At 42.2% G+C, this 25,964-nt stretch overlaps 2 protein-coding genes across 6 annotated transcripts in view; one reads left to right on the plus strand and one right to left on the minus strand.

Annotated features, from left to right (window-relative positions):
- ELK3 (ETS transcription factor ELK3) overlaps positions 1-11,988 on the plus strand; it is a 29,317-nt gene extending 17,329 nt beyond the window's left edge. Inside the window, exons 3-5 of the mRNA XM_015858690.3 lie at positions 4,943-5,737; positions 8,089-8,211; positions 10,366-11,988. Of these exons, the coding sequence (XP_015714176.2) occupies positions 4,943-5,737; positions 8,089-8,211; positions 10,366-10,464 (1,017 nt within the window). The 3' untranslated portion in view covers positions 10,465-11,988. The remainder of the gene's footprint in view (positions 1-4,942; positions 5,738-8,088; positions 8,212-10,365) is intronic.
- Positions 11,989-15,068: 3,080 nt separating this feature from the next.
- The window catches only part of CDK17 (cyclin dependent kinase 17), an 84,248-nt gene continuing 73,352 nt past the window's right edge, over positions 15,069-25,964 (minus strand). For all 5 annotated transcript variants that reach the window (XM_015858675.3, XM_015858651.3, XM_085515194.1 and 2 more), the window contains 8 exons: positions 23,956-24,079; positions 22,591-22,711; positions 22,030-22,127; positions 21,636-21,741; positions 20,794-20,836; positions 19,588-19,678; positions 18,725-18,802; positions 15,069-18,508 (listed from right to left, as the gene is read on the minus strand). In XM_015858675.3, the coding sequence (XP_015714161.1) occupies positions 18,471-18,508; positions 18,725-18,802; positions 19,588-19,678; positions 20,794-20,836; positions 21,636-21,741; positions 22,030-22,127; positions 22,591-22,711; positions 23,956-24,079 (699 nt within the window). In that variant the 3' untranslated portion in view covers positions 15,069-18,470. The remainder of the gene's footprint in view (positions 18,509-18,724; positions 18,803-19,587; positions 19,679-20,793; positions 20,837-21,635; positions 21,742-22,029; positions 22,128-22,590; positions 22,712-23,955; positions 24,080-25,964) is intronic.

Below are 25,964 nucleotides of genomic sequence, written 5' to 3' on the forward strand. Positions count from 1 at the left end.
ACTGAAATCTGAAAGTAAAACTTGACCATACTCATCTGCAAGTATTCAGGTCAACCAGTTTGCTTCTGATTTTCAGCAATGGTGACCATGCTTGTAATCTAGAAGAAGTCAGTAGAGGGTACTGTTGGCTGGCGCCTCTGAAAATCAAACTTACGCAATATAGTGGGAGTTGGTAAGATGACTCTTGCTCTCATGAAACCATTCTTCACTTGGAAATTTAATCCTTGGTCTTATTATTTGGCAACGGTATAATAAGGAATGCAAAGATGAGAGCAAGGAGTAAGCAGAATTTGAGTTAGATTGCTGCAACAGAAAGATGTTTGAAGGCAGACTATAGATATTAAATAATTTGGAGATTATTTCCCTTTAAATCAATGTTTTTAGTAATATATCTGAATTCTTTGTTATGTTCCTTTGTTCCTTGTATTCTTGAAGGTTACATTTAAAAGAAGAACCATTAGATTTGGCCTATTAGAGAGGAATACTTCACAGCCATGCTTAGTGGTCTGTTCTCACCTTGGTTTTTAGAAAGGACAGTGAGGTGAGATTATATGCTGAGTAACACTGGTGCTCAGCACAGCTCTGGCACATGCGCTACCTTCACATGGGGGGGTGGGGGGAATTTGATCCTGCAGAACTGAACTCCGAATATTGTTGTCACTTATTATTTGTAGTGCACTTAATCTTGGAGGCACAGTGTGACTGGGCACTGTGCAACCAGTCCAACGCAGCAACCAGAGACCATGCTGATCGCAAATTAACTTTGCACAATTTTCTGACCAGCCTTTTTTTTCCCCCCTCACTTTGGAATTTGAAAGGCTGTATGAGGCCGTAGGAATGTTTTAGTTGCAGATTTAGAGCTCCGAGTGTTACAGTGAAATGTTTTTAGTATTTTGTCTGCCAGAAGTCAGATTTTTCCACTTAACATCTTTCAAAGGTGGCTTGGCTGAGAAGGCACAAAAGGATTCAGAGGACACCGCAGCGGCTGTTCTGAGCAGCTGATATGATGAATTCCCCTTCACAAAGTGCTAAAAAGGCTTCTGCTCAGCATGGGGAAATTCGCTTCGTTATATGACTCCAGCCTCTCTAATTATAAACTTAACTGGGATCAGTGGGGAGAGAGAGCCTGCTGCTGGATGAGCAGTACATGCAGACAAAGTACAAATACACCATTAATGACTGAGCAGGCATTGCTTGAAAACAGGGGACAAGATATTTGTAACTCTTGTCCTCCGAGATCTCTCTGATCTCTTCAAATCAAAGCAATGTAATGGCTCTTTACTTGAGCCTCCCTTTCTTCTTATTCTGTTTCTGATTGCTTGCCCACTGCCATCCCCATCACGCACGCACCTTTGTCTTCTCTGTTGTCTCTGCTCCTCAGCTTCTGCCAGAGAAGTGGCTGTACAGTCTTCAGCGTGGTGTGGTTGTTGCTCACTGTTCTTACTGCTGCTTCCTTGACCCATGTGCTCTCCTCCATCTGCTAATTTTATCTAGGTGTGGCATAGCGATTTTGGCCATTTCTTTCGGTTCTGTAGCTCAGTGGAGTTCATAGCTCCTTGGCGGAGAGAAGGATAAGCTCTTCTTTCCCCATATAAAATGGCCTTGTGTATCTACAGTGTCTTCTCCCCCTATAACCCGAGTGATGTGTCATCATGTGAGTTTGAGACAAGGGCAGTGATCTTAGGTAGGTGATGGTGGCCCATGGGCTGGGCCTCCCTTTCTTGAGCCACCCTCTGTTACCATATGCAGCTGACACTAAGCGAGTTTGTCTTTGAAATTATTCACTGTGGAGGAATAAAAGCTGATCACTGGATAAGTGGAGGTTTATAAGCTCTGCCATTGTGCTTGGGGGGAACGCTGGCTTGTTAAAATTCATCATCTGATTCATCTGAAGTTAAAAGTAAATTAATTCCAGTGCTGGAGAAAAATAACACAATTAGGGCAAGTTCCTTAGCTTGGCTTTGAAGCAGACACGATGTGCTGTTGAGGCTGATGGCTAAGTTTATGTTAAATTCACATATAAAGCACCCCAGGAAATGTATGGTGTGGCATGTCTCAGTTGTAATTTGCTGCTGTGATTCTGGTTGCTAAAGGTTTGCAGATAATCTGAAGACTTTCCATTTCCTGCTTCATTTGTTACCCAAATTTCCCTTCATTCTTATTATTTCATGCATTTCCTGTGTTGCCTTAACAGAGCGATGCACAGATGGCACTAAGGGAGGGAATCCTGCACAACCTACAGCCTGAGCAGCTTGTCCATCTTATATGCTGCCAATCAAAATGCTTTTGTAATGCTTTCAGGCAAAGAAGCCCTTCACTTCTGTTCCCATGCAGAGCACTTTTTCTTGGTGTGTGGAAACAAAATTCCTTTTCAAGTAGGATTTGTACTTCCCTTATTGTTGAAGTTGCCCAGTTGCTTCTGTTTTATTAGATATAGATGGCAGCACAATATGTAGTACATAAGTAACACGGGTTCTTGTTTGTGTGTGATGGAGCAGATGGGACAGCGTTTCTCAAGTACTCAAAGGTTTCTGAGGTGCCCTCAGCCCTCCCTCCCTGCCTGTAAGAACGCATCAGACCCCATAGCCTGGTTACTGGTTCCAGTATTTAATGCCCAAGTATGTGTGGCAGTATGGAATGATTCTCCTGGACAAAGGTCCATTGCTTGGTCTGCTTCCAAAACTTCGGGATATGAGCTGAGAGCAGAAATGATTCATCTGCTTTTGTTGATGTCTTGTGTTTTATTCATGGATAGATAGAGGACTGCAGTGGAACTATAGCAGTATGATGGCAGTAGATACCAGCTCTGTGTTTTGTAGTGGTGCAGGTGAGAGGGGAAGAGGAAATATTTGAAGGAGCATTAGAAAATAGATTTTTGGAGAACTGAAAGGAGCTTCTTTTGAGAGTGGTGGGTGGAAGTGAAGTCAGTGTTTGAAATGGCATAAAAGTAGTTAGTTGGTGCTATCCTTACTGAAAGATGAGAGTGAAGGATATGGCACTGATAATTGGTGGAGGAGAAAAGAAACTCACAAAAAACAGTGGCAGATAATTAATGTTTGTGAGGGAAAAGGAATCCCACTATACATGCAGTATAATAAGCAGGAGGGCATGAAGTGTGATCCACCTGCTCTGAACTGGTCTTTGAAGTACTATGGGCTGAGTGCCTGAAGCACTGTGCTGCGGATATGCCTGAGCTCCCCAACACACTGCTGGGGCAGTGCAGCTGTCAGGCAGCAGCACCCAGCTGGCTTCAGAGCCTTCAGAGTGCAGTGTGATGCCAGGTGGCATACCTAGAAAATCCAACCAACAGCACAGAGGGGCTGGAGGAGCACATACACCCACTGGCCTGCCACCAAGAGGCCTAGTCTGCCTGCAGAAGTGGTCAGCATCAGGAAACCTTTTTTGCTCTTTGAAACTGAGGGTGGAAAGCCCTCCGTGTCATAGTGCCCGTCACTGTCTTCCCTGGTTGGAACCATCTTCTGCAGCTCAGAATAATTCTGACAGATCACCAAAGTGATGTAAAAATAAGCTGCTTCTTAACCTTCACTTCAATCGTTCCTCAAAAAATGTTTGAAGTGACAGCGTCATTTGAGAGGCAGTTAATTAATTTGTGTCCTTATTTTCTCTTAAACGCTGATGGAGATTTCCTTGGGCTCTTCATTTGAGAGAAGCCTGCAAAGCGCTGGAGGGGTCTGCACTTGAATCCCTTTCATCTGCAGCCATCATTAAGTGGGCTCGTTGCAGGCATATGGAGACAGTGAAGCTGCACTGAGAGACCTTCTGAAAATACGTTTAATAATGTTGGAGGATATATAAACTCTTCAACTTGTTTGGCTGCCTTTTATAGCAGTGGTTCCCTGTTTCAAGCCTGCATTTATCTACAAGTTGCGCTGGTGCTTGATGGAATAATAATGCTTAAGAGGAGGGATTATTTTAAGTTAAAATATATATATATATTAAAAGAAAGAGACAAACCAAAATTGGGAAGTTTCTTCTCATATGAGAATAGTTAGAAGGTGCTGTGTTTTTTGGTGGAAAATAAAGTACTGTGTTCGTAAATGAAACAGGACAGAAAAAGTGCGTCCATCTAATGTTTCACCTAATTAACAGAAAAATCTAGGCCAGGGCCAAAGCCATGGGAGTTAAAGCTTATGCAGACATATTCCATGGGCTAAATATATGTCCTGAACTTTAGGACTGCAAAAATAGGCACTGAGGGATCAGCCAGGTGGGCAGACATGCGTTCAGCTCGGCTTGGGAGAGAGCAGCTCTGTGCTTCCAGCCTGAGCTTGCCAAAGTTGGTTCTCCTCCCACACCATGCATCCATGCTTGCAAACTTGAGAAGCTTTCTCTGTTTGTGCGGCAGCTCTGACCTGTGGAGCAAATCTCTTCCTGAGATTCATTTTTTATTCAAGAAGGTGCCCGAAGGAAGTGCCAGCCAAGGAACGTTTAGATGGTGGTACTGAGGGACACGGTAGTGGGGAAATATTGGTGGTAGGTGGACAGTTGGACTGGGTGGTCTTGGAGGTCTTTTCCAACCTTGGCGATTCTATGACCCAAGACAGAAGTACGTGCTCCTCTCTCCAGATCAACCCTGCTTTTGTGGCAAAAAAAAAAAAGATGTAGTATGTAAATATTCACATTCCCCTGTGTACAGTAAGGCAGGTCTGTTTGTAGAGTGCAAGCAAGAGAGGCAGCAGGCGTGTGCCCCACAACAGGGTCACTGCTTGGGGAGTATTTTTAAGAGTCTTTTAGACAAACCCTCTAGCAGGGGCTTCAGGAAATGTGAGATCACTTGAAATCTCAGGAAATAGTGCCCTTTGTTTCTCTGAAGAGCCCTGAGCGGCCGGAGGAAGCCGTAGTGCTCCTCTGTGCTTTGTGTTTGCTGTACTTAGTGCCTCCATGATACCGATTTTCCTAGCATCTGCTTTTGTATTTGCAGAACATCATCAAGAAGGTGATTGGACAGAAATTTGTGTACAAGTTTGTGTCCTTCCCTGAGATTTTAAAGATGGATCCACACGCCGTGGAAATCAGCAGAGAGAGCCTTTTGCTGCAGGACAGCGACTGTAAGATGGCCGCCGAGAGCAGGGACGTGCACAAGCACAGCTTGTCGGCACTGAAAAGCACGAGCCGCAACGAGTACATCCACTCCGGCCTGTACTCCTCCTTCACCATCAACTCTCTGCAGAACCAGCCAGATGCTTACAAGCCAATCAAAACAGAAAAACTGGAGGAGAAGTCGGAAGGAAACACGCCGGTCGAGGAAGTGCGGACTGTTATAAGATTTGTGACAAACAAAACAGACAAACAAGTGATGAGGCCCATGGTGTCGTTGCCTTCCACCTCTGAAACAGCAGCTGCCTCTGCTTTTCTCAGCTCACCCGTATCAGCCAAAATCTCTTCCTTAATGCTACCCAACAGTGCCAGCATCTCATCTCCATCATCATCCTCTTCCAGGTCACCATCGCTGTCTCCCACTTCTCCCCTCCCCTCGGAGCACAGGGGCCTCTTCTTTGAGTCCAGTTGCCACGACTCAGATTCCCTCGAGCCGCTGAACCTCTCCTCGGGCTCCAAGGCGAAGTCACCCTCTCTTCCCCCAAAGGCTAAGAAACCCAAAGGCTTGGAAATCTCAGCCCCACCTATGGTTCTTTCCAGCACCGATATTGGTTCCATTGCCCTCAACAGTCCTGCTCTTCCTTCGGGATCACTGACTCCAGCTTTCTTCACTGCACAGGTAAGGCTGGCCAGCCTCACGTGCTCTTTCCATAGGCAGTTCTCCTTCAGTTTGGCCAATGGTGTTAGTGCTGGGGGCATGTTGTCAGCCAGTGGAGGAGTGGTGTGAGGAGAGAGGGTTCCTTGCAGGGGTTTCTGTATGGTTGTGGGGAGAATGACAGGGAGGACAGGGTTCTTGTAGATTGGAAACTGAGCGTAGGTACTGTGAAGTGCTTGGTTGGAGCTCTGTGCTAGGTGTTGTAGCCCTTCAAATTGTGATGTTAGGTTTCAGATAGGGAGTAAGTAACAAATCTGGTGGATGTCCCATCCTTGAAGACATCTAAGGTCAGGCTGAAGGGGCTCTGAGCACCCTCATCAGCTGTAGGTGTCCCTGCTCGCTGCAGGGCAGAAGGACCAGATGGCCCTTAAAGGTCCCTTCTAACTCAAAAGATTCTATAACTGATTGGTGTCCAGGACAGGCTTTTAAGCCAGCTTTGATTTGCAAAGTTTTACAGGTCCAGAAAGTACTTGCCGGAGCTCCCTTTCAGTACAGACCTGAATAACTGGTAGGTTCCTCTGTTCTCTATAAAATCACTGTCAGTTAATCACGTTTCTGTGGCAATGTCAATGTGCAGATCTGATTTTCAAGCAAGTCTGTGGAAAAAAAAAAATAATCTGTTAATTCAGAGGCTAAGAGAAAAAATCACATAACAGAAAACAATCCAATGTGTTCATCAGTGAGTTTTGTTCTGTTCTGTCACTGCAAAATTAGACTAAAAAGTCCTGGTGGGAGCCCTTGTGGGGAGCAGCATGTGTGCTTGGCCATCATGGTGCTCATTCTCCCTGCACCTTTCAGCAGGATGCAGAAATTTGTGCAAAGCCACTGTGGCTCAGGCACGCTTGCAGGCCTCTGAGATACAGGGCTGTGCCACAAGGAAAGAGGAATCTGTGGGCTGCTATCTGTCATTCTGTGCAACGTAAAGCCTCTGAGTGATGTGATGAGTGGCAGGAAGAACGGGAGTGTGGCAAACCAAAGCTGAGGCACATTGGCAGGCTCACACAGCCTCTCTCTGTGCTATAACCACAGTAAGTGTTTTGCTTGTAGGCAGCAAATTTGACAAATCCTATCAGATGCCAGCTAGACAGAATGACAGTGTGAGTTATTACAGGCTTGCTTTAATCTGCTGCTGCCACAGAACTCAGGATAAAGAGCGATTTCTCTCCTCATTTTGTAATCATTTCTTTGAACACTTCATTTTCTCATTCATCTGGGAACCCAGAGTCCTTCCTGCCCTGCAAGTCATAGAAGGGAATTACAGATGTCCAACCTTTTGGCTTGCCTGGGTCAGACTGAGTGAAGAGGAACTGTCTTGGGCCACGTACAAAATACACAATGTACTTAAAATGCATAAGTAACAAAACCTGTTCTTTATTTATTTTTCTTTAATATATATATGTATTAAGAGGGCAACAAAATATAAACACAGCAGGCTGGACATGTTTGACTGTACATGTGTGACCCCTTTCAGTAGGATGCCTCGCTATGGCACTGATGGCCATCATCCAACTGAGTGCCATTACACGTCTTTTTTGGCAGGTTGTCCCCTCTCAGAAGAGGCAGATGGCACCTCACAAGGTCACCCAGGGTCCGTTTATTTTAATGCTGGGTTATGCAGCAGTGTGGCTTTAACTGTCTCTTTCTAGTGTGGATAAGAAGCATCCTGTGTCGTAAGGAATTAAATAAAAACTGTACAGCAGCTGTGTTCATCTAACTGTAAACCCTTGGCATGACAGCTGTAACAGGCTGGAAATGGGCTCAGGTGCTGTCCCTTCATTGAGCATCGCTGCAGTGAGCTGCCCCCATTCAGACTGTTGCTGTGCTTAGATCATATGGATGGTTTTTCACATCCAGCACCAGCTGTATAGTGATGTGAGGGCAGAAAATGAGGATACATGAATTTCCACATGTAACGTGAGGCCAGCCTACGCAGTTTTTGCTTAGGTTTCCTCGGGTGGCTCTGATGCTTGTCTGATGGTGATACTGCTCCACTTGCATAAAGTAAATGTGTAGAGGTTCAGAAGCTTGCTCTGGCTGGCACTTGGCTGTGGCACAGCTCACAGGTACAAGCACCTGTATCAGGTGTGCATCAGAGTGTGCAAGCTTTGGCTCAGCACTGCCATTGGGCACATTTACACAGCTGCAGATCTGAATGGAGCACAGCTTGGCCTCAAATACTCCCTCTGTGGCTGTACCTAGGTGTGAATGAACACCTCCAGATTTTCCTTAGTATTTCCTTATTCTTTCCTTATGTAACTCAGCAGAGGTAAAACTACCCCACATGTGACAGAATATTGACATTTTCTGTCTTGCAGACCCCAAGTGGATTATTGCTGACCCCGAGCCCGCTGCTGTCCAGCATCCATTTCTGGAGCAGCCTCAGCCCCGTTGCTCCTCTGAGTCCTGCCAGGCTGCAGGGACCCAACACTCTGTTCCAGGTAGGTCTGTCTAACACACAGGTTCCACTTCTAGAAGTGCATGTGGAAGCCTTGTCAGGGGAACATCTCATGTTGGTCCGCAGCTTTTCAGATGGTTTGAGGAAACATGGGAGTTGATGAGCATTTTTAAGAGAAGTGTGTTTGCCTGCACCACCTTTAGAGCGCTGACAGCACAGCTAGACTGTCCTGGGCAGCGTCTGCTCTGCAGCAGAAACATACATGTTGCATGCAGGAAACAGAGTAAGCACTGTGCCTTGATAGGGAGAAGGGAGCCCTCGGAGCTCTGAGGTGGGAGCACAGAGCAGGAGAGCATGGGAGAACCAAGAGCAGTTCTGCACCACCTTGCTGTGTAAGGCCTGGCTCATCTTTCTCACCTGGGAGACAGGATACAGTTGTATGTAACTTAAGGGCACTCTGAAGGTCACGTTTCCAGGTCTGCAAATTGCCTGGGTGGCTGCAGGCAGGTCACTTACCCATCCGAGCACCACCTCTCTGTATTTACCAGGAGAAAAGAAGCACTGTCCTCTTTCATGGATACCGGGATTGTGAAAATCTCAGTTTTATGGACACGTCATAAATATCAAAGGTGTGAAGCAAACAGCAATGGCTGCAGAGCTCAGGGGCAGCGCTCTGAGGCTGAGGAAGGGATGGCAGGCATGGCCTGAGCAGCTCCAGCTGCAGCAGAACAGCTGATTGAGTGAGTCACAGGAGGAACGAGGCTGAGCAGCTAATTGGCAGGAAGCACAAGAAACCCATGGCCAGCCAAGCAGCTGAAGAACACATGGAAAGTCTGGGAGTGAAGGCCCCAAATGCTGCTGTCGGCCAGCGCCAGCATTGGAGGGTGCTCTGAGCTCTCAGGAGGTAGCTGCATTGGGTTGGGTGGCAGTCCTTCCACCTCCAGATGCAACACAAGGAGCCCTGGGGCTGGTTGGTTTTCACCTGAGTTGAAAGGAATATTTACTTGCTGATAAAGGAGCCAAAATGCTGCCAGCAGCCAGAGGCCAACGTTGCTCTGCAACTGCCAGCCTCACCCCCTTGCCTGCTGACTCACAGGGAGGTGGGAGCAGGCTCTGTACATGGTTTTCTTTCAGGCCTGTGCTGCTTTCTCAGCAGTGCTGTGCTCAGCCCTGGCTCTAGCTCTACAGCGTTAGCATTTCTGGAGGACCAGGACAGAATTCATCAACAGAGCAAGCCTGGGACGAGCCTATGGGGCAGTGCAGTCCCTGCTTTGGTGAGCTCGTGGCACAGCTGGGCCTGGCAGTGTGGATAGAATCATAGAATTACCTGGTGAAAGCTCTCCTTCTGTGCTTATGAGGTGAAAGCAGCTCCCACTCACTGCCGCCCATGCACCTTCTGCACAGATCGGCTCGATAGGCGGGTCTACCTGCAAGGTACTTCCCTTTGAAGTCACACTGTTGCGCAGTTAATTACACCAGGGCTGATGTTGTGCAATGGGGGCCTGGTGCCGCAGCCTCACCCTGCTGCTGGCCTGGGCGTGTTAGGAAGGCTGCAGGCAGGGCGTAGGGATGGGCCAGGGCACGGGGGCAGGTGGTGAGTAAGTAATCTTTGCGCAGCAGGTCAGAAGGTGTTTGTTAGCACAGACTGCCGCAGAAGGTGCTGCTTCAAGTACTAGGTGACCTGGCATAGCGACCGGGCTGTTTCTTAGATGAACTGTAACTACTCGAGTGTCCTTTTTCCGGCGTTTTGTGCTCACAGTTGTGCTTTTTCAGTCCTAAAACTGCACCTGACTTTCACATTTGTTAGGGTTTCCCTGCGCAGCTTTAATTGGATGGAAAGCATGGGTTGTAATTAAAGTTCTGTAGGCTGAGAAAGGATTTTGGAAACGGAACGGAGGGCAACCATTTCTCCATGTTATTCACTTTTCCAGTGTGATTACAGCTGCTGTGTGTCAGCTTTTCTCTGAAATACAGCCAATAACAGGTTTACCCATCCCCGTACGTTTAGAAGCGATTCGGGTTTCATCCCTTGCTTTGCATTCCTGGTGTCTGACGCAGGCATGTGGTACCCATCCTACTGCACGGCAGTCAGCGCTCTTGAAAACATCTGGGGTGGGTAGCAAGTGTGGACGGCGTGTGCTTTGAGGCTGAGCATTGTGAGATAAGAGAGTAACTTTTCCCTTCTGGCCTCTTGCAGTTTCCAACTCTGCTAAATGGTCACATCCCAGTGCCACTCCCCAGTCTGGATGGAGCCTCTTCTCCAGTACTGCTTTCACCCAACGCCCAGAAATCCTGATGGTGCCTCACACGTTAAGGACATTTGGTGGATTTAACACTCCGTTCCTATGGGCTACTTCATTCCTGTGTCGTGAGGAGGACATCGTGAAACCCTCTGTTACTTTGGTTTGCACTTTTCATTACATGGATAGTCTACTTTTATTACGTTAGCGTTTTAAAACAGTGTTTATATATAAAAGTATATATAAATCTGTTTTGCATTAAATGAATTATAGTTTTTTTATATCATAGCTCTCAAGTGTTGAACACTTCTGTTGTTGATGAAGTACTTTTCCGTAATGGATTGCAACAATGTATCTAATAAGGATGTGAAGCTTCTTTTTAATACCTTTTTCTGCCTATTACGCGTTGTGCTTGTGTAAACTATAACCGGCTGTGCCTTCTTTTTGCCTAATGTCACGTAAATGATTTATATATTTTCTAGTATTAAGATGAAAAGCTGAAAGACAAAACTAGTATTGAGCAACCCTACGGTAGGATGTCAGTATTTTCTCCACGGATAGGCCATATGATGCAGCGTATTCATGTAACTTTGTATTAAGTGCTTTCGAGTTGTATGAAAAATAGCCTTATAATTTTTCTTTGCTGAAGCAAAAAACGTGTTACAGTCAGGAGATGTGTTCAGGAGTAACAAAGCCACGTTTAGACACGGATTCTTCTGTGGAGTTGCAGCAGGGAAGAACCGGGCTGCGTGTGCTTGTGAGACGTTGCCAGCATTTGAAAATCCTTCTGTCGGAAAGGAGACGTGGCTCAGAATCTGTTTGGTCTGTAGGTCTTAAGAAGTGTCAGCGCTACAGCTGGAGAGCCTGCAGGTAGTCTCCGTTCTCCCACAGCAAGGATCACTCCCGCCAGTTCCCTGGTGCTTTGTTCCGACGTGCCAAGTGCCTTCTTACCACTTCCCTGGAAGGATCCTTCTCGCTACCATGGCTCAAGGGTCGCATTTCCCCTTCCCCCGCAGCTGGAGAAGTTTAGAGGACTGCAGATGTCTGCTGCTTGTCAAGAGGCGCACTGTGCCGTGCACATCTGGCATGTTTATGTAGAAACATCTCGATTCTGGATGAAAAAAGCAGCGCTGTGTTACCATACGCTTGCAACTTGAACTTAGTAGGTATGTCCTCTGCCTTGAGGTGATGGCTGAGTCATCTAAATGCCAGGTTAGGATGGGGCCAGACTCCCTGGCACCGCAGATACTAATCTTGGCAGGGTTCATGCAAATCATCCCGTTTGTTTTCTGAGGTGGCTAAATTGGGTTGAATGCTGTTTTGCTACTTAGGTCTTTCAGATGAGACCTCCCGAAAACCAAACAAAAAAGAGAATCATGTTTGCTCCAAGTCAGTAGAGCCTCTGCCTTATTTCCTGGCCAAGCAGCTGGTCGCAAGTCTGTGCATTTTGAAACCTATGCAGCGAGTTGTCTGCTGATTCTCTGCTCGGATGCATTTCATTGACGATGTGTGTAGTTAATTGTAAAGTGCTTTTGGATCCTTCAAACTGAAAGGTGCTAAATAAACATTTTATTACTGCAGCTCTGATGTTGAAAAGCCGTTTTTGGGGTAGAGGAATTTGGTCAAGAGTAAGCAGGAATTTTCCTGAGGCTCCTCAGTTTCACTCAAAATAATTACCTGAATCAAGAACCTCTGCATCTATATGCAACACCAGTGCTGATAAGCAGGGCAATTAGATGCAAGAGGTAAGGAAAATGAACAAAATAATGGGGCTGTCATTTGCTTGATTCAGCGTTGTAAGAGCTTTGAGAGCAACCATCCCGTGTAGCCAAAACCAGAAGATGCAGCATGAATGTGTGCAGGGTGATTTTATACTAACTAAAACTAGTGCAGGTTTGAAGGCAGCATATAACTAATGGGGCTGGCTGGTCTAGTGCAGATTACATCGCAAGGGCTTGCAGAGCAGACATTCCTCTTTTAACAGCAGCCTTCTTCCTCCAGTTAGGTGGAATATTTTGCAGTAACTGAAAGTAACGTGGAAGCAGCTGCTCACACTCCAGAGCCAGCTTTTTACTCAGTTTTAGAAAAGCAGAAATGCCCACTTTAGCACTCTCACCTCATGTACACCAATGCAGTTAATGGGTGAACAAGGCATAAAGATGAAGCTCTTCTCATTGCTCAGGTATTCATGAAAATGTAGTCTTTGAATCAATAAATATTTGAATACCACACTGAGAAAAAGAAACATTAAAAATGAGAGGAGAAAGTAGGGTAACAGAAGAGATTGTTGAAAGACAAAGCACCAGGTTCTCATTGCTTTGTTTCTTCCAAGGTTTTACTGTTAACCAGGCAAAATTACTCTTTCAAAAAAGTTCAGCATGAAATGAAAGTACACACAGCACCAGCCCTACTCTCAGCCCACGCTTCTGTGGCACTGGGGGATGCGTCCAGGTCTTCCAAGGAGTACTTCCAAGGCAGGGAAAACAGTGATGGGTGATAAACTACAGAAAGATTGGAAATGAGTCCACTACATCAACAAAGAACAACTGTTCCACCGGGCAGGTGCTTGCCAAGTTGGTTGTTTCCAGGGAGATAAATGTTTAAAGGTGAGACAGCCCTCAGAACAAGCAGGGGGATTTAACAGGCTGAGTTCCTGCACTGAGAGGCTGTGTGATCTTGTGACTGTACGAAGCATCTTCCAAAGCCATTGTGGCCACCAAATAAATTTAGAACACGTGCAGTAAGTGCAGATGTCTTTGTGTGTAAAGGCATCGCTGATCCCTTCTGATCTTGAAGTTGTCTGCACATCCTTTAGGATAAACACAGGTCCCTCAGATGTAAGCATGCCTCTACAAAGCTACAACTTTGGAAATCCCTTTTTGCCTCTTTTAGTTTAACTGTAGCTGCTCTTTCCAACTAATACGTAAGTGCTTGGCCTACACAGACGGAGCACAAACCTATTTCTTGAGGGCAAAGAGATTGACAGCATTAGCAAGGAGAAACATAAATTTATTTAAATGAGAAAAGGAGACTGAACCCGAGGCAGCAGCTCTGGAGCAAGCAGTGCCACAGCCTGCCCAGTGGGGTATCTGTGAACAGCTTCTTACAGGAGAGGTCTCCAGGAGGTATGACTGCAACTTCTTCCCTGGAGAGATTCCCATCGGTTCACTTTGCGTTCACTCTGCAGTAAGTGCATAGGGATAAATGCAACCTTCATTATTCCTAATCTAGCTCCAGGCCAGATCCCTCCTTTTGCGGATTAAGGACATGGAAAAATGGAGAAAAAAAAAGTAAGTCTTTGAAAAGATGAGCTTGAGGAGGAGTGAGCAGTGCTGGCACTGCTATGTGGGGCCTGGAGGGAGGTGTTCTGTAAGAGCATGTTGGAAAGGGAACAGAGAAGTGCATCCTTCCAGGTTTGCAAGCCACAGCATCTCTGTCAGCAAGAAGATCCCACTGCAACAACGAAGGAGCTTATAGCTCTCTGGGGGATAATTTGTTTTGAGGTATGGCATGAGAGCCAAGCAAGACTTGCATTTCATTAAGAGGTCCATAAAAGCAATCTGCTTCGGCAGGCCTGCTGCTTAACTGATTTTGGAGGATGCAGCCAGGACAAGAAATGGAGCAGTTATTTACATCACTAAGTCTGTGCACGTGTGCGTATTCACATCTTAAGCTGGCTCACAAATCACAGGACTTAAATGAGTTACGGCATTTCAGAGAGCACGTGAAAGTAATGGAAAAATGTATGTGTGCACTTTTCCACTGACATCAAATCTTCCTGGTTAAGGAGAGAAAGGCAGTACAGGCCAGTGAAAAACACAGATTACAAAAATCTGGAACTCTAATCCCAGTCCTGCCAACTAAAACTTCCACCGCAGCCTACGACGAGAGATTGGTCTCCGCAACTAAACTGCACAGGCAAGGCCAGGTATCTACCTAATCTGTCATACTTTCCAAAATCAAACCTCAGCTAATGAGCTGAACACCCATACAGGGTTTCCATTCTGTTTTACAGTCTGTGCTTGTTCTCATGCCAAGCTTTTAAATTAGTTGCTGGTGAGATACGAGTGCTGACCCATTGGGGCTACGGAGCAGCAGTAGATCTCTACCAGTCCAGTCTGCAGAATGGGGGTGGAAAAAAGAGCAGAAAGGAAGCCCAGAGTTAAATTCATAAAGATCCCACATTTGTTTCACAAAGATCCAAACATCACAAAAGTGGGAAAAAAACCCAAGGTACTGAAATGCACGAACAAGGCACAAAAATGATTTAATCCCTGCCTTTTAGTCACCAGACAAAACGAACACATCTGGGACATGCTGTCCAACTAAGGTGTGATTTTTCTCAGTGTTGCCATAGGCTGCAGCTCTGCATTTCCATACCCTAATTTGTTTGGATTTCTTTCAAGTCTGACTTGCATTCTGGGTATTTCCTGGCTCTGTAATACTTAGCTTGTGGATATTTACAACATGCCTTTCATATATTCTGTCCTGAATAACTGAATGTGTTGTTCTTAACCTTAATTCCATCTTAACATTGCAAAACAGAAACAACGTGCTTTTAATGAATCGAAAAACTCATGCAAACAAGCAAGCAGCCCCAAGAACGCTACCTTGCAGCTTTTCAAATGATTTGCAGATACAAAGTACGCCGATTCTTTAGTAGTTGTTTATTTTAACTTTTATTGCCCAATTCAGGGATACACTCTGGCTACTTAATGCTGTGGTAAAGCAGCACAAAAATAACACAGCTGTGCTGAGATGCATGTTTCACTAGAGCATTGCCGTGCAGCTGGGTTGTTCCCTTCCATCCCTCACTCTTTCCCAGCCTGTAAATCCCCATCCTCCACCCACCCCTTCTCTCTCCCCTTCAGCCCTCGCCTGCCATGAGCACACAACCTCCTACCACCTGCTTCTTTCTGGTCTCCAAAGCCACCATCTTCCTGCACACCCCTACACACACACCTCACCCTTTCTACCTCCGGGTAGATGGGATACAACAGGTATCTTCTACAGATGATTACTTTAGATCAGAGACAACCTGCAGGCCATTTCTCCTTAACTGACCGCCCATCTTCAGACAGAGAACGTCACACCAAATCTTGACAGTCAGCTACTTTTACAGAGCATCTGCCTGGTTTTCGTTGTGGCTGAGGTTCTCCCCAAATGACTGTTCCCAGTTGTTCCCAGTGGCAGTGGAACCAAGCCTGTAGTGCCTGATGCTGCCAGCCAGGTGACAGAATGTTGAATTACACCAAAGCAATGTCAGAGAAGTGCCCAGTGACTTCAGACTCGCTCACTATTGCCCTGAACAGGCATCTGCCACACAACTGTCTCTGCTGATACAGGACTTATGGACCAAATAAAAAGGACTCCAACAAAACTGGCTTGACCAGATGCCAAGTTGCATTCTTTAAAACTACCTCCCAATGAAGCAAACCAATCCACTCGTAGATCCTTTGAAAAATCTCTATGTATGCAGAATGCTTTAATTATATGGAATATCTTTTCACCTGTAACAACAAACCCGACTGCCTACTTAAAATGGACACCTCCTTCTGGGAGCCACAGCTGATCCCCATCCAAATTCATTAATGCACTTCATTTTACCAGTTAAACCTTTAAGTCCTTTACTCATTAGCATCACATTATCGTTGTTCTTTTATGACCTAGAAAATATTGTGTTCTAGAAATGCTAAACCCACATTTATTCACAATGAACATTTACTCTATATCATCACTACTTCTGTAGAATAAAAAAAAAAGATGTTTTTCGCATACTTCTTCCTTCAACACCATCACATCTACAACGTATCTCCTACAAAGTTAATCAGTATAAAATCTAGATCAGATCCGTATCAACTATAAAAAATATATTAACAACTATTTCAGGACAAAGGTTTCTCATTGGTGCCAAACCTGCCTCTGACACACACACACACACACCACGCTCCCGCTGGTATCAGCGAGACCAATCCATGTATCCCAGACACATATCACCTCCCTAGAACTAGGCAAGACTTACAAACCCAGGTGACGTGCAGGACTTGACTGCTAGTAATTAGACTATGGACCGTGATTACGGCACGATCCTGAACAGCCTCAGTTGCAGGTGAGTCACGCCACCTTCACTGCCACTACTTCTTTGTTGCAAGACTTTGTAAGCAGCTCAAGTTAAACCGCTGACTCCCACAACACACGGATCTAGCTGAGTTTCCAACAATGCCCCAGGAACTGCAAGTTCACTTGGTCTGTATTTTTAACAACACAGGGCCTTTGTTATTATAAATTTCAAAACAAAACCAAAGAATTCCACATAATATTTATACTTTCAAAAGTACAATATTAATACAGGTCGGTCAGTTAGAAATAACAGCAGTTTGTTAGGTCTACAAGATTGAACGTAAAACCGGTTTACAAATGCTGAAAAGCAGTAGTGGTCCAACAGTCACCATTACACGCAAATTCCTCTCTTTCAGAAAATTAAAAAAAAAATAATAATAATAAATCCCAAGTCAAATTTACCAGTATCGATGAAATATTAATAAAACACCCCCAAACATGCCACGATCACTATTCACAAATAAAGTTAAAAGGAAATATACAAAAATTCACTTAATACTGTTAAATAGCAATAAACTACAAGATTTCCTGAACAGAAATGGTAGGACCCCTGAATGTTTTACAGTGAATGTCAGGAAAAAATTAAGTTACCTATGACTATTTTCATGATATACCAGCCAAAGATTTACATGACCATTTCAAAATATACCAATAAAGATTTACAGTCTCTTTAAGATGCACTAAACAAATAGGTTCATAAAGGTGAACACAAATGCTTAAAAATACTGTAACCATCACCAAGGGTGTACTTATGATACTCACTGAGATGCATAAGCGTAGTAGTAACATGTTTACTATCTCTGGTAAACAGATAACACCTAAGATCTGAAAAACTCTCTAAGTTCCCATTTTAAAAGCTTTCTAGCATAGTGAGTTCTTATCAAGTACAAACTTGCATCTTTCCAGTTGATTTCAAGTGAATAATGCACAAATGGGAGAGAAACGAGGTGGGAAAACACCACATTATTCCCATATTCTTGTAATTAGTCGTCCCGTTCCTCTGTAATGAAAAGATCCAAAATTCCAAAAGTAAGTCAGGGTCCAACGTGTATGAATCTTTTTTTTTTTTTCTTTTTTTTTTTTTTTTTTTCTTTTTTTCCTCTACTATTTGTATTCCTAAGTTAAAAACAAGGTAAAAAACAGTCATTGTTTCTGCAAGTCATTGCTTCTGCCAGGCCCAATATGCACAACAACGTGCAAATACCTTATGCTGGAGTAAGCCTGACAAGATGTATCATCCAGTCTCCATGCTCTAATTCATCAATAACTAATATAGGATCTGAGAGCAAATAATAGTTACTTTTCACTTGTTTGAATCAACTTTCACACCATGTGCTTTTCAAAAACATAATATGCATTATAATTTTTCAACTATTTCAACACATACTTTCAATGTTAAATAAGGAATTAAGTGCCATGAACTCAGAGCATTAAAGATGGTTCACCTATAGCCAAGCAAAGCTATGCTTACATTCCAGGAAACACTGCAGTTTACGAAATACAAAAAAACCCCGCAGCAGTAGAACATTTTATGAAGAGAAACAGATGCATTCACATATTATAAAGCCACTGCAACTTCTTCAGGCATGGAACTGTTGTGTTAACTATACAGACAGTAGTTATTTAGCAGCAATGATTCCGCAATAAATAATGCACTGTGTTTCTCAGTCCTGCACAAAAATTGCAGCTACAGTTACATCAACGGCTGTAACCTACTGGCTCTAGTGGCAGAGGAGACCTTAAAACCAACTGTACAAAAAATTGTCACACTGTGACAACAAATATAAAAACATAATCTGCAGGTTGGAAATAAAAAGACTCCACTGTGAAGAGGACAGTGTAGACAAACTGCGATTCCAAGTCCACCAAAAGAGAGCACTGCCTTCAGATCCGAGTCCTTGATTGAAAGGATAGGTTGGGGCTTGACTCTGAACTGCCCACTTTAAAAAAGCATGCTCTGCCTTCTGTTCTTCCCGTGTCCTATAACAGAACATGGACCACAGTGAGAAACGTAAGCATCTGCACAACAGAGTATTCAATCACTATATTCTTCTGTCATGTCCTTCTGTCATTCTATATCAAGACAACAGCTTTTCTTTCTGCCTTTTACAACCACCACAGGATCTCTTTCTTTTTTCCTTTTTTTCCTCCCACTTCCATACTTGTAAGTAAGAGAATATATTCATCTTTCCATACCTGTCTCTGGGTAAGTGGAATTTCGAAAGCCAGGGTCTTTCTGCAGCTGAATCTCTTTTAGACTGAATATTGAAACACCTGTAATATAAGAAATAAATCAATTTATATTCAAACACAACAACGCTTTAACTGAGCTAATTCTATCCTTAATTTAGCAGTTTCTGTGCAAAAAGTCCTCTTCCTATTTGCACATTTAAGTCAACATACATTGGTCATCAGTAACAGATAAAGTTTTTCATTAAGTTCTTGTGAGTTAACTCTGATAGATAGCTAGGGCTCATACAGATGCTTGCTAAGTTCCCCACACCTCCACTCTGTGGGGATGAGGAAAGGAAGACTAGAAGCAAGAAAACTTGTGGACTGAGATTAGAATTATTTAATAAGGGAAGGAGAAGCTGAAGAAAAGAGAAATAAAAGAGAACAAAACAAGCTACGCAAAGGCAATCACTTGCCACCTCCCATGTGCAGACCACTGCCTAGCCAGTTCCTATGCAAGAGATGGTTAACTTCCCCAACAACTCCCCTGCCCTTTCTCCTGTTTATTGCTGAGCATGACATTCTATGGCATGGAATAGCTGTTTACTTACTTGAGATCATCTATCTCACGTATCCCCCTCACTTTTTACACATGCCCCCAGCCCCAGTCTTGGAGAAACTGAGAAACAGAAAAGGCCTCAATGCTGTGCAAACATCATTTAGCTACAGATAAAACACTGGTACATTATCAGCAATGTTTTTGTGACAAATATCAAGCATAACATCATACAAAAATTAACTCCATCCCACCAAGGCCCAGTACAGTAACGTAGTTGGCTTTCATGTACTATCCCAACAGTATTCTGCTACTTTACTACTCTTCTTACTTTCAGGCAAAGTGTGTATCCTTGTTCCAAGGCTCCTGAAGTATGCATGTTTCATGGCCTCTTCTGCCGAAATTCTCTTCTTTGATTCATACTATTAACATAAAAGGATGCACGTTGGTTTTCATTAAAAAATTCTTTGCATTAAGTGATCTGACCAAAGGAAGAGTCCAACTTGCTCAAATCTTTCCTACCAATTCACTGGGACATCTTTGTTTCCTTTGCTTTCATTTTACACATGAAATACCTAGCATAGGCTGTCTAAATTAGAATTATCAATATACATGGTTGATAAAATAATTTAAAATACTTTAAAAAAGAAATTGCTATAAATGGATAATAAATAAAAAACACACTTTTTTTAGAGTTGTAGTGCTGATTAGGTTATAAATTAAATTGCAGTGAAATGCTATTACAAGAGATCACAAATGTTTTCTACTTCAGATGAACTACGCTACAGCATTTTGCATAAGAGGAAACTCTAGACTTAGACTCTAGGTCGTAAATGTACACTGAACACACCTCGTGCTCGGCACATTTGGACAAAGATGCAGACATTAAAAAAGGCACACACAAGTAAGAACAAATTTCAAACAACAACTGCAGGTGCTTTTTAACACAGTGAAGCTACAGGACTTCTCCAACTACTCAAACACCTAGAGCTCCATCTTGCTCCCCCTCCTTTTGCTTCAGGCTCTTTTTTAATGCAGATTCAAAGATTAAAGCCACATACTACTTTACCTTTTGAATACAGACAGTTTGAAAGATCAAAGAGTATCCTTACACCTTAGTATCTGCTTCTCTAGTGGTAAGCTAAGTCTGTCTTTACAGAAACAGAGCATCTGTATTCAAAACCCCATTTAAATATAATTTCAGAAGTACTTCAGTCTTTCAGAGAACAGCTAACATAGAACTTTACAGATTTTACATTTTTATAAACAGCAATCAGAGAAAAAACTGCCTCTGGCAAAAGAAAAAAAAAATCCCATCACCTACAAAAACTACAACCAAAATCATCAGCTTCTAAATCCCTACAGCACGCAGCCTCGCACTCATTCTTCCCACATCTATCATTTACTACAGACTGAGCAGCATGCTTCACTTTGAATTACATCTGGCAGTTACTATGCTTGCAATACATATATTTTTTAACGTTATACATTAAAATTCTAAACTTGCACATATATAAAGCCACAAAACACGTCTTACTTGCAGGAATTTTGCTATCAATTCAATTCCTTCTGTGTCTAGCCTAAAAAGAAAAATATTAAACAAAAATTAGAACAGTTCTTGAAGCATACTTAGAAAAGGCAATCTGCAAAGTAACTGATTTCATTAAATGATATTAAAACTAAAATTAAATTCAAACGCAAGAATGTTTTTATCTGAACAACTTTTTTCTTGTGAATACGTACACTCACAAATAGCAGTATCTCAGAATAAGGCTATCTGGAAAACACCGGGAACAGAAAACTCTTGAGCTTTGCATTGTGGTTTAGTAGGTCAACCCAGGTCATTTACTGGCAGGACACAATGTTAGATCTTTTTCTTCTGAGTCACTGAAAATGTGTTAGGCTTTGTTATAAAGTTTATTTATAATCTCTGTGCTGTTAACAATGCTGATGCAGACCCTGCAAATTCTTCATAACGTTTTAGAATGATTTTAAGAGATTGCTCAAGGAAACCCTGCAATTTAACAATGAGCCTATTATATAGCAGAGGAGAATTTGGAAGTGCTGAGTGAATACTCCCACTATGCAGACATTATTAACAGGATTTTATAGTTCTATAGGTCATTATGGAGCTGTGGTGCCTTGAATGACATTTGACTAAGTAAGCACAGAGTAGCAGGATTCTGCTCTGCATTGATATCTGCCCACAGCATATAGTTTTACACACAGTATAAAACAGTATGTAGTTTTAATATCTGCCCAACTGATATATAGTTTTCCAGCATTTACCAGCACATCCTACTTAGAAGTTTGTTCACGCATTTACAAATACTCAAAGACAACGGAATGCATACATTCTATTAGTAAAACACAAAGTACCTTGGTGCATGGTTGATTAGGGGTTGTGGTTTATATTTGGGAAAGTTGTAGTTTCTAAATTCATCACTGGAAGAAATGCCTGGCCATGTTTCTTGACACGGGGTTCCTGTATTTAAAAGAAGCAACAAATTCAACTTACAAAACAAAACACATAAAACTATAAGGAAACAACTTCTACACAAATAAGCACTTAATTCTGTAAGTTGAACAGAAAAAGAAGACAATGCTGTACAAGCTCATCTATGCATCCAGCTTTATCATTTTCATCACGAATAAAGTCATTCACCTTAAATACAATGGAACATAAAATGTCATTTTTTTATAGATGTACAATTCTCACAGAAAGAGCACTTAGAAGAATAAACTTACAGTACTGCTAAAAGTACATATTTACCCAGAAGCCTGAAAATTAAGTGCAGTTCGTCTTCAACAGTGGAGCCTGGGAAGAGAGGCCTTCCTGATGCCATTTCAAAAAATATGCATCCAACACCCCTTCACAGAAACAGAGAAAAAGATAAATCAGAAAAAATCCAGCAATTTAGTCTTCCGGTTCTTAAAGACTTCTGTAACTTAGATCTTAAACGTAAGAAAATTATTAATTAACCCGATGTTGCTATTCAAAGTATCATTTTGAAAGAAGATGTATATCAATAAAAGAACTGTCAAAGATCAAATATACCTTCAGATGTCAAGTTAGTCAATTGTATTGTAGCTCATAGTAAATACCATGTGTTATGTGAGGATTATTTTTCCCCTAGAAATATCAGCCTGATGCATGTTAAATCAAAGTAATAAAAAGTTATTTTGCATTCAGAATTTCTCTGAAACCTAACTCAGATGCAGGCTTCCAAAATTCAAAGATTAGTATTTGAATGCTACTATATAGTAATGAAGAGTTGATGTCTTTTCAGCTGGACTGAGCAGAAAAGTTAAAACTTGACAAAGCTGTACAAACCACATGTCAATTTGAGTTGAATACTCTGAAGATCCGAGGAGCACATCAGGTGGTCTGTACCATAATGTGACAACTTCATTGGAATAGGTCTTCGTAGGAACAGACTTTGCTCTAGCCAATCCTTGATTAAAAAGAAAATAAAGGGTAATGTGCTGCTTTTATGCAATGCTGCTTTGCTTAAATCTTATTTTACATGGAATTAACAAAGGATTTTTATGACAGAAATCAACCTTAATATACCTGTTAAATTCCTTCTGAATTATATTCCATTAAAGAATCCTAATTTCTGTCATTTGTCTCCTAGTATGTGCATGAACATAATAAGAAGTGTTTTTAAGCAAAGAAGACAGGTAAGCAGATCAAAACCTGCACTAATTTTGACTATACATTACATCAAAACAACAAAGCAATATATCAACAAAGCATCATCCCTCGTGGTCTGTGAAATCCCTTGTGGCACACAAATTTCTAAGGACTTTCCTGACATAAAAAATAAAGGGAAACTGTGAAAGTCATGCTTCACTGCAAGTGCTCACTGGAAATCCCGAAAGAACTTCATGCACTACTCTAGAGATAGAGCAACACCTGACAATACTGCATAAAGACAGATCTTTTCTCTGGCTCAGTTTAGAGGCTCCAACTTAATGACTTGACTAAATGCAAATTTCAAAGCAGTAAGACTACTTTCAAACTTCAAGCAGCATCCTGATCTTTTCTAATAACCATGTAAAAGACTGACTTTCACTTTTGGAGAACACACAAATTTACTACAGACATGATGTTGTATTTTCTTTGTGAGAGTAATTGCACGCTCTTCTCTCTTTTGCCTCGTTCAGATGAATTCCAGCAACCATGACGACTGTTTCCACTAACTTATTCAAAGGAAAGATAGGAACCAAAACAACAGTTTGTGGAATATCTGTATTCATGACTGAAGTAATAAACAAACTAAGCACCAACTCCTAAAGAACACTAAAACTAACACAGACTTGGGTTAGAACTATATGCATCAATGTTGATCCCATAGCTACAGTTCAGAAACTACTACAAGAAACTACTACTGTCATACAGCTACTTTACATCACAGACAGCAAATTTCTTCCCTACTGATCCTGACTAGAGAATGTTTCTGAGATACAGCAACAAGGACAAGATCCTAAAGTCCAGCCTTCTAAACTGACAGGGATGTACAAAGAAGATGAATTAATACACTTCCTAGGTTCACATTCCCAGTGTTCTTAGTGCAAATGTGCAAATACACATTCCCAGTTTCAAAAGATTTCAAAGTTCTATATAGTTTACATTCAGTATTTTCCCAATGCTGAATAAAGAAAATATTTATTACAGAAGAATTTCAGTCCATACCAAAGTCTGCCAGCTTCAATTCTCCTTTCTCATTGATTAGTAGATTCTGTGGCTTCAGATCTCGATGTAGCACCTTTCTCCTATGACAGTATGCCAAACCACGAAGAATTTGGTATAAAAATAGCTACAAAAGAGAACATTGAAATAAGTTAGATCATAAACACCAATCTTCAGATTACATTAACTATAAAAGTCTATTTGGGCACAGCAAGAGTTAAGTTGCTGTACTGTAAGCAAGACAACAATACTTCTGAAGAAGTGAATTAACTTTCCATATGAGCACACTCCTGAGTATCAGGTTTAAAATCCTTTTATGCTAATGTGCAGCTTTTCCATGATACTTTACAGCAAAGATTTTGAGAGATTTGTTCTGCGTAATTGAAGAGAACCACGGGGCTATTTATTTTTTTAAAGTATTTATCAATGCTGTTTCCCACACTAATGTCTTTAAAGGTAACTGTCTCTGACTATACTCAAGTTACTTTCTGCCACAAGATCCCTTATTAAAATGCAGCTCAGCACTCTTTCCATCCAACTGTGAAACACTGTGTAAAGAATATTTTGGCAGGCTACTGGAAAAATACAACAGGATTCACAAGCTCATGAAATGTGGAGAAAATGAAAATTACTAACACAACCCCTCTGCCTCTGGCATTTACATTCATCTCATCACCTTGATACACACAGGTTTGTTTTGCTCCTTCTCAAAAGCCAGCCAGTGAAGCAACTCCAGTCATACATATTAATGCTGCATATATGTAGACTTAAAGGTACTAAGGGATGATGAAAGGTTTAGCAATGGGCAGCCAAAGCAGCTTACTGTATCACTTCAGTTTCTCTAGGTATAAAAGGTCTGAATTTGAACACAAGACTTTTGGGTAGCCTTTGCTAGTATCTATTTTTACGTGAAGAGAAATCTTTTTTGAAGAGAAATCAACTGCCAACAGACCCAACTGCCAGTTATTGTATTATAAGCATACACAGCTACCACAGTTAAGCAGCTGTTTTGGTGCCAGAGGTACCGACCATATCAATATGCTCTTAGGGCACAGTTTAAACCTCAAGAAAACATGGAAAAACATTTTTCTCCGCTTTGCTCAGATTATCACGAGGCAGATTCTCCCTGAACTCTTAACTGCACTCCTGTAAGGGACTGCTTCCCATTTACAGCTCTTCTTTAGTTTTTATGCTCAAAGCACTGCTTCTAATTTCTATTTAATTGAAAACACAAGCTTAATTATATTTTATGTTGTCTCACTGAAGCAGATATAAATTAAATAATTTCCTTTCACAGATTCTCAAAGGAAGCAACAGATTAGGCCAGGAGGATTTTTTTTTCCTACAAGTATCAATGCTAATGTGACAACAGAACAAAAGAATAACCTAACCAAGCAGTGACCAGTGCCAAAGCTAAACCCCATATGAAATTCAACAAAGTACAGATTTCACAACATGCACCTAAGCCAAAACGAAGGGTGACAACTCTCCTGGTATGTACAAAAATCCATCATTTCACATTATTTGGAATATTGACTTGTCAATGAAATTTGTGCTGTACTCTTGTCTAAGAATTAAAGCAACTTTCCCATCTCATCTGTGCACTCGTGGTTCTATTCATTAGAATACAATCAGTATTTCTCAAGAGGCATGGAAGAGTTTCTTAGGTACGCTTATTATACCAATAATAACCATTACATGAATAATATACAGCTTAATTAAGCTGCTTTGAAGGTACAGTACGGCAGAGATTGCAAGACAGCAAGGCAATACTGTGTTAACCCAGCCTCCTTTGAAACTTAACTCATTTCAAGTTCACAATTTCCTCTCTTTGGAATCTTGCTCATAAAGTTGTAGTATTAAAAAACATGACTCTAGATATTCTAGATTTCCAAATGACAAACTGCTTTTAGAAAAGACATTTGCAATGGAGTCAGTCTCACCAGGCCAGATTTGGAACTGAGTCATGGAACCCAGCCACAGCTACAGTTAAAAGTGACCGCCAATTACAT

This window comes from Coturnix japonica, chromosome 1 (genome assembly GCF_054131305.1).
Source record: "Coturnix japonica strain WE chromosome 1, WE-NBRP24, whole genome shotgun sequence".
In the NCBI taxonomy this organism is placed as follows: Eukaryota; Metazoa; Chordata; class Aves; order Galliformes; family Phasianidae; genus Coturnix; species Coturnix japonica.